Below are 8,710 nucleotides of genomic sequence, written 5' to 3'. Positions count from 1 at the left end.
CATCAAATTTAGCCATTTTTCAAACGTGTTTTTATTTTTATTTTTTAGAAACCGGCCTCAAAAACACATGAAAAAGGCTTTTGATGTCATGCAATTACCATAACCATGATGAACATTTAAAAATAGTTTATAAAAATAGTTTGTGATTTTTCTTCTGTAGTGGCTTTCATTTTAAAATTATGTAGGGGATTCATTTTAGTGATTGCTATCTTGGTTTACTTCATTTTGCACTGGGACCATTTCTGTACAAATGTAAGTGGCAAGTGTAATTGGTCCTGATAACCCAGATTTGAAAATCATCATGTTGCAGCAAATTCAATGTCAAATGGAAGATAAATCATATATTTTCAGTGTGAAGTAAGTAATTGATTTTTTTCAGCACATTCAAACTTTTTATTTTGGAAAACTTTAAATGTTCATCACTGGTATTGTAAATGAATGGAAATACAAAGCTATTTAAATGTAGCTACATAGGAGGGAAACTTTTCCTGACAGGTGTGGGGTAGGTTTCCTACCAGGAGATGGCAGTGATGAGCCTCTTTAGGTACACAAGGTCTTAATATCAGTCCTGTTTAAACGTTCTTTAAATAAGGTCTGCCTCTGAACTGTATTATTTGGGTTCTTCAGTCAGTTACTCAGTTGTATGTAAAATAGGCACTATGTGCTGCAGCAATATATCAGGTAGAAGACTGATATATGCTGATTTTTAAGTACTGGTAGCAAATATATTTTCCACACTGAAGTCAGAAAAAGCAGAAATACTGAAAGCTATCATACACATTCAAGTTATTAAACACAAGTTAATTCAGGCTCTTGGGAAAACAGTATATTGGCCAGGGAATGTGAGAAGATTTAAATGATAGGTGAGATTATTAAATATAAGAGTTTCAGCAAATATCCAACTACTATAGGCCTAAGTAAGAGGGTCTTAATGTCATGACATTTTCAGGATACCATATTATACAACAGATTATATTGATGCATATATTGCTCGCTGCTTCTGTTCCTGATTTCCATTGAAATTGGACTCTCACTGCATATCTAGAGGAACATGATCTTCCGCCACACCTCACCCAACCTTTGTCTTCTACTCTCACATAGTGGGGGGTAGCACGGCAGTGAAAAGCAAACCATGTGCCCCATTCTGGTCTTTAGAATTTCTGCCTTAAGGGAGGGGGGTGAGGGTGGTCGTATGCCTTTGTTCAGCATTAGGCCATCGTTGGGGGTTGAAATTCCCTACTTCCTGGGGAATTTCAGATGCAACAAGCAACCAGCACAAATATTCAAAGTGATTTACATTTACTGAAACTCACCTAAGAAATTGGAACCTGAACATTACATGCAGCAGCTGCACTGTTCACTATTGGAGATTTGCACCCCCTATAAAAGAAACTATAAAATACGTGGAAATTAGGACCCAGGCTTGCTGATGATGCAAAGAATATGTCCTGCCATACCTGGGATTTTGGCCACTACCTGTAAAAGTGTTTGTCTGATTTTGTATACTGTATGAAGTGGCTCCTGCAGAGAAACCACGACATAATTTTTACTGATTTCATTTTTTTAAGGAAATCACTGCATGGCAGAAGAGTCCATGTATTCATCAAAAATTTTCACAAAAAAAATGTTTCTCTTGGTTCTTTTAAAGCAACATTTACCTTCAGTGCCTTATTGGTGATATCGCACTTTTATATTGCGAAGACTGACATTAGTTTTCCCCAGTTTTGTTAAGTCGTTCTGGATAATAGCGTCAGCTAAGTGATTGTAATGCATTTCAGCCCGCATGAAAATGAGCAAATGAAATATAAGCGTACATATGGGGATGAAAACATGAAACGAATCAGATCTATTCTCGTTGTGAATCGACGAGTTAAGGCATAAACCAATATTATTCAAGCAGGCCTACGGGGTAGCCTACATAATGTAGAGTTAATTTACTCAAACATTATATTTGACACATTCTCTTGTTAAAACGTTACTTGCCATATCTTCTCTACAGTAGACGATAGGAGATGAATATCGGATTTGAGTATATTGAAAATTAGGTAGTCTGGATTTCTACTCTCTTTGCCAACAAAACTAAACGTTCCCACCCCTACAAAAAACCCTCCAAAATCACATTCTCTGACGTCATCTTCGCTTGGCGCGCCTCTCCATAGATTTTGTTACACAGAGTGGGAGGGTCTCTAGTCCCTTCACTTGCTTATTCATGAACTGGCGCATGCGAATGTTTCATAAATTAGACTCCATTTTAGTTCTTCTTCACTCGCCGTCGAGCATCCGGTAGAGGGGTTGTATACTGTGCTGGTCTGTCACCTAAGGTGAGTAACTTTATCGTAGAAGGTATCTGTTACTTGGCTAACTACTAGTTTAAGCAGCTACCTGCTTGCTAGAATACTTTGCGTTGATCATAATTAAGGGATAACAGATTTACCTTGTCCTGTTACTTAAAAAAAGACGCAACATTTACATTTTAAGTCGTTAGGTGGGTTATTTATTTAGCCAACTAAGTTACACTAGCATTGCTTGTTTGCCTCAGTGCATTCAGTTTATTTTCCCGATCAATGAAAATGAATCTATTGTACATGCATAACATTCGGTTCTGTTATTTGGTTTCCACGTGATTGTTAGCTGGTCAGCACTAATGGCGAATTGCGAACAAAGCGATGTTCGTAAGCTAATCAAAATGGCCGGCACGTTAACGATCATTGAAATAATAGTTTATCGTTGTTAAATTACCATTGAGATTCAGATTTAAGTCGACATTCGTGTTTAGCTGACTTTACTTTAAGCCGTAGCCGTTACTTTATCAGTTTATTTTCTGGATATCGTTGCAAGAAAATTAAGGACCGCGTGTAGTCTATGCACTAGCCCGCTATGGTAACCAGGAGTGGCGTGTTCGCGTTGAATGGAAATGTCGTAACTTGTATGAGCTGAAAGACCGCTATACAACGAAACGTGCTCTGCTGTACTAACGTTATAGCGGCGTACTAGGCGAATAGAATAGTCGCTTTGTATCTGTCGTTAATTCCTTAAAAACCGAATTCGGTGGGTTCAAAGATGGCCGCTCCACGCACCCTGAATTGTCTGAGCGGGAGAAAATGGCGCACATGGTTTGTTCAGCGAATCTTCCTTGCTCATGCAGCCTGAATCTTATGCTGCCTCCTCACCATTGCATTCACTGTACTCGAAATGCTCTTTTTTTCTGTATAGTGATCGCTTCGTACATTAGTTTTTCTGGATATTGTTTTCTCCCATGCGGATATGTTGTGGCCTTTGGCCTACTTAAAACTTCTTTTTTTATTATTTTTTTTTTTAATAGATATTTCAAGATGTCTGATGAAGGAAAGCTTTTTGTTGGAGGCCTCAACTTCGATACCAACGAAGATTCACTGGAGCAGGCGTTTTCCAAGTATGGGAGCATCACAAAGGGTATGTTTGTTTTATTATAAATTCTACACATGGTCAATAATGCCTCCCTCCATCCTTTGCCATATTTAAAGCCTTTGGGGAAATGGTTTATTATATTATCATTTTATCATTTTCAGTGGATGTTATCAGAGACCGAGAGACCAACAAGTCCCGTGGTTTTGGTTTTGTTACATTCGAAAACCCTGAGGATGCAAAGGATGCCATGACGGCAATGAATGGCAAGGTTTGTGATTTCTTCACTAATCGACCTGGACCTCTAGATTTCTGTGTGGGTCAATACTATGGATGCAACCTGCAGGTGATGTTGCAAGTTGTGGTGGTCGTTTAACTCAACTTTTTTTTTTTTTTTTGGCGCAGTCTGTTGATGGGAGGATGATTCGTGTAGATGAAGCCGGCAAATCTGGAGGAAGATCTGGTGGCGGTTTCAGAGGCGGGTCATCTGGAAGAGGAGGCGGTTTCTTCAGAGGTGGCCGAGGAAGGGGTGGGTGTGACGAGTCACGCCCTCCTTGCCGTATTTTAGTATCATCTTCCAAGTACAAAAGTAAGCAATGGTTCACTAACTAATGTTTTTGCAGGTGGTGGAGGCTATGGAGGTGACCGCAGCTATGGAGGTGACCGCAGCTATGGAGGAGATCGAAGCTATGGAAGCAGCGATAGGAGCTATGGTGGGGACCGAAGCTATGGAAGCAGCGATAGGAGCTATGGAAGCGGAGGCGGAGGCGGAGGCGGTTACTCCAGCAGGAGTGGGGGTGGAGGATATTCCTCTGGAGGTGGTGGTGGAGGATATTACAACAGAGACAACAGGTAATGATGGCACCAGGCATGTTGTCATGACTATTTATCAATTCTGCAAAAGAATTGTGTCTCACTGTTACTGTTTTGTATTGTAGGAGTCAGGGAGGTTATGGTGGTGACCGCTCTGGGAGTTCCTACAGAGACGGATACGACAGTTATGGTAAGTATTGAGCAACTTGTAGGGGCTTGTGCAGCTTGGGGTAGTAGAAATTGGTGAAGTACAGTTACCTGAGATCCGTGGAATGGCCATAAAGAACTTGTGTACAGTAGATAAGGCTTAATGCTCTACTGACAAGCTTTCTGATTAAGCGGAGCCACACTAGTGAGGCGTCTCAGTTTTGACACTGCTGATCCTGTTTGGACACGATTGCAGTCGTGCCAACTTTGAGGCACTGTCAGCTGCTGCTTGAACGAGGCATTCAGCCTTTCAGTTTTGTTGCCTGGCAGTTAATTTGCCATCCTTCATTAAATGTACAGAGTAAGTGCGCTACATCTGATAGACCCTGTTCATTGCGTTAATGTATTTGGGGTAGCCATGGCTAGTTAATGTGAAATCTTGTAGAATGCTGCGGTGTCTTTACATTTTTGCCACTTCTTGTCCTCAGCTGCGCACGAGTAAAAATCTTCCTGATTTCAAGATCATCACTTCGCTGGCTGCGTTTATAAAGATGTGCTATGAAGACTTCTTTTGTTTTTGCCCCCAAATGTTGATGTAAAGTGGTTGTAGCCTCTTTAAAGCAGCCTGACAGCATCTTTTTATATAAAGCTTTTTTTTTTTTATCTTGGTCAATTTAAGCATTTCAGTGTAGGATTTCTTCCTCAATGAGATGTCAATCTGAAACATTTATAATTTGATTAAATTGGAAACTGCTCAGTGGTTCCTGCATTAAAAAAAAAAATTTAAAAAAAAAAGTTGTTCACATTCCTGGTGCACTGAGAATATATTGTAGGGAAAGTCGTTCATTTTATGGCTGTATTTATAAAGAAAGCTCATTGTCCTGTTTTAGTCTCAAGTCGTTGATCCTGTTCAGCACAGCCTGATAGCTTCTAAAAATGATTCCAATTATTAAACGAGTAATACTGGAGAAATTTTAAAATTCCAATTTTCTTTTAAACTTCCACAACCAAAGTTTCCAATTGAAGTCTCCTCCCCAGAAGCTTGATGAGCTGTGATGTTCAAGGCTTTGTGTGCCTTGAACTATGTAATGCATTCCTTCAGTTTAGCAAGGCAGGGATGCTACCTGGAATCTTGTGTTCCCAGCAGACCTCCTTGATCTAGCTAAAGATCTGTAAATATTCAGTATTCAAAGAGTGAATTACTTTCAGACTGGTAACTTAACCTGAAGTTGGCCAGCTGTTCACACGAGGTGCTAATTGCAACCTGCTCCTGTTTACTGGAGGTATTTTGCTCTTTGCAACCTGTGTTTTTAATGTGCTCTGTGGACTGAAATATTCATGATCAATCTAAATGTTACTACCAGTGATGTTCCTCTTGGGAAAGAATTGTGCTTTTTTTGTTCTGTGTATCAACTTTGAAGAAACTTTTTTTTGTTTTTGTAAACTTCGGCTTCATGAAGCCTATTAAAACACTTGGATGAAAATGCTCTGAATTTCTTGTGCCTCCAAAGAATTGGTCATTACTCTGGGCAAAGCCAGCTGATTGTTTGAAAAGAAGTATTGGGTATTTGGAAAGGGTGTTGGGAGGGCAACATTTTTATAGAACAGGAATCCTTTTGGGTGGGTAATGAAAGTGTTAAATTAGTTGGGCTATTGATTGTGGGCAAATTCTACATAGAATTATGGTGTGAGCGCTTCACCTGGGTCTCATGCACTACTTTAAAGATGACTATCATTTACTGTACAGCAGACTGAAATGTAGCACTAGAAACATCAGCTGGCCCTGGTTCTGTTTAATGTTCATTGCGTCCAAGAGTTCTCTGCTAGCTTTGGTGGGAAAATCATCAATGTCCGTGGAGAATGAAGTGTTGTGCCTACCGACAAGTGAATCATCAGGGATGAAAGCTGCTCTCTTGGCTAGTTCAAATGTGGAGATAGGCCTGTAATGTGAGGTAACTACTTTTGCTCTCCTGTTCATATCCTTCAGACCATCTTAACATTTGCTCATCAGACTTGCCCTTCTGCAAATGTCCTAGCAGATGTGACTCCCCCAGAAAAGTGGGTGCTATTAAAGCTGCATGATGTCAAGTGCCCCATCCTTATCCTTGGAGATATTTCACTGTCCACAAAACATGGTGCAATGGCTCTGGCCAATGCAAGCTCCAGGCCTTGATATAAAAATTTTAAAAAAAATGATGCCTATAAAACTACTGTCTGTAGTCTAAGTAGGAACTTGTCCTTCCGTTTGGTCCATTCTCTCACTGCTCAGGAAAGTGAATGGTTGTTCGCCATTCTCCATGGTCTATTTTTTAAGACTAGTGCATTCTTGTTCCTTTTCAAATATGGGTGTGGAGTAACTCAATGAAAACTGGAAGCTTATTTTAGATCTCAGACTATGAACCTGGTTTACATACTGGGATACATTTTCTTGAGTGGGTGTATACTTGTGACCATGGCTAATGTTAATTTTTATTTCTCAGAAATAACTTTCCGAAAGTCGTCTGAATTAGGCTTGTATTTGCTTGTTGTACTGGGAGTGCATGCTATTGGTATTGTGTAGGTGAAGCTTATGCTTTAGACTGATTTGAATGTTTTTTCCCCTATTTTTCTAGGTTGAAATTATCCTGCAAGTTTTCCTGTGAGTTGGATGTTACCTGGAGTTTTTCCATGGTGCTGTGGTATTTCAAGTCTGTCTTGAGGTTAGTTTTTCAAAAAGCAGTCTTTTGGCTGTTTTAGTGAATTGCATTGGGGTATTGTGAGATGGTGGTAGTTTTACTTCTAAATCTAGCTAAAGGAACAGTACTTACTCATTTTAATTTGCATCAGATTTGTCAGTGAAAATTATGAGTTACACATGAAGACTAATATCCGCCTAATTTTATTGAAATCTATTATGGTTCATTTTTAAAATTTGAAATTATTTTGTCTATGATTAAAAATCACTGAGTCATGGGATGTGGGTGATTGTTATATGTTGGAGAAAATGGAATAGTTGTTATCGAAAAGGGTTTGACTGTCTTTTTTTATGATTATTATATTATTAATTGTGTGTAATTTCACTGAATAATTTTGATTGCAGGTCTATCATTTGGAGGCTTTCCCTTGCACATTGGGTCTGTGCTGAGAAGCTGCTCTTTGGATTGACGCAACATAACTGGAGAACAAAATGTTGACAGCTCCTCCCCGTGGGCCTCGAGCTGAACGGCTGAACTGGAATTTTAGAAGTCGTAATTTATATATCAAACTTGTATTGGAGATCAAAAAATAATGGCAAATATTAAATTGTGACTCCTTCAAATGTATATTTTGTCATACTACTTTTATTTTCACAATTTGTCTAAAACAAGCTTGCAAACTTGGGTTTTGAGCCAAATATTTCTCCCATATTATTTTGTACATTAATTTTCTATAAATGTCATGGAAAAACAGTGTAAATATCCAATGGTGTCCATGTTGACCTTGTTAAATATTTTTTAAGCACTTTAGTTGATGCTAGTACAAATGCCAACATGTCCAGCAAATTAAATACCATGAAATAATCTCATGGTGGTAAGTTTATTACTAAGATAAAGAATGAAGGGCATGTTTGTCTAAGTAGAGGAATGCAAATGTGCAACACCTTTCTTGGAACAACCTTTGTGCATGTTTTGGAGTATTTTTTTATTTTATTTTTTGCTAATCCAAAATTTTTTATTGCATTTTAAATAGAAATTGACTGTATTAAGACTGTATATGCATAATCCATTTCTACTTAAAATGCATTTTATTATTTGGTCTGATGCCTTAAGTTAAGTTCCTGTGAGCCAACCTCAACATGGAGGTTCCAGTCAGAAAATCCTCTAAAGTGTACTCCTGTGGTGACAGTTGGTATGAAAGATTTCCATCTGCAGTGCACCATGTCCGATTAATAAAGGCAGCTTGTCCAGACATTCAAACGGTCTTTTGCCTCATCTTAACTGAAAATTGCATTTGTTAATCTTTAATAGTTACCAAATGTACGTATTTGCCTTTTAACCTTTTAGGGCTAAAATGACTCTTTCTTGACACCTTCCCTAAGCCACGTGAACATGGCTTTAATGTTACTTAGGTTTCATTTCAGTTACTGTACAAAATGCATTTTTGCATCCCAATGTTTTCAAAGGGAAACACTAGTGATAAACAGACTACCTCTTTTTGCCTTTATGGAAACAACTCCCAAGATATATTGAGGCTTTGTATGTTTCCTTATTTCCTTAAGATTATAATGCTTCAATGCATACCATTTCCATCTTAGTTTATACTACAGGATATTAGGAAGTTAGGTTAATAAAATGAGAATCCCATGATAAGCTAAGGTGAAGGTGTATGTAATGCAGACTAAGGTAAT

At 38.6% G+C, this 8,710-nt stretch overlaps 1 protein-coding gene across 3 annotated transcripts; it reads left to right on the top strand.

Moving 5' to 3' along the window:
• Positions 1-2,163: 2,163 nt before the first annotated feature.
• LOC118225704 (cold-inducible RNA-binding protein B-like) lies at positions 2,164-8,279 on the top strand. Of its 3 annotated transcripts, XR_004764881.1 has the most exons (8): positions 2,164-2,321; positions 3,323-3,432; positions 3,549-3,655; positions 3,790-3,913; positions 4,008-4,236; positions 4,323-4,387; positions 6,957-7,043; positions 7,424-8,279. XR_004764881.1 is itself a non-coding variant. In XM_035414554.1 (7 exons), the coding sequence occupies exons 2-7, from the start codon at positions 3,333-3,335 to the stop codon at positions 4,844-4,846; spliced, it is 624 nt and encodes a 207-aa protein (XP_035270445.1). In that variant the 5' UTR covers positions 2,164-2,321; positions 3,323-3,332; the 3' UTR covers positions 4,847-5,837. The 3 variants fall into 3 exon arrangements, 2 of the variants coding, with proteins under 2 accessions (XP_035270445.1, XP_035270444.1); XM_035414554.1 differs by lacking the exons at positions 6,957-7,043; positions 7,424-8,279 and adding an exon at positions 4,833-5,837 and having other exon boundaries at positions 3,790-3,898; XM_035414553.1 differs by lacking the exons at positions 6,957-7,043; positions 7,424-8,279 and adding an exon at positions 4,833-5,837.
• Positions 8,280-8,710: the final 431 nt, after the last annotated feature.

The sequence above is a fragment of the Anguilla anguilla genome, chromosome 4 (genome assembly GCF_013347855.1).
Source record: "Anguilla anguilla isolate fAngAng1 chromosome 4, fAngAng1.pri, whole genome shotgun sequence".
NCBI classification, from domain to species: Eukaryota; Metazoa; Chordata; class Actinopteri; order Anguilliformes; family Anguillidae; genus Anguilla; species Anguilla anguilla.
Note: the sequence above shows the minus strand (reverse complement) of the source record. Positions and strands in the feature narration are given on the sequence as shown.

What these genes read in the sequence shown, in the direction of transcription:
- LOC118225704 (XM_035414553.1), top strand. Translation starts at nt 3,333, where the DNA reads ATGTCTGATGAAGGAAAGCTTTTTGTTGGAGGCCTCAACTTCGATACC. An exon ending in TGACGGCAATGAATGGCAAG is followed by an intron (nt 3,656 to 3,789) that starts GTTTGTGATTTC and finishes TTTTTGGCGCAG; the next exon opens with TCTGTTGATGGGAGGATGAT. An exon ending in TATTACAACAGAGACAACAG is followed by an intron (nt 4,237 to 4,322) that starts GTAATGATGGCA and finishes TTTGTATTGTAG; the next exon opens with GAGTCAGGGAGGTTATGGTG.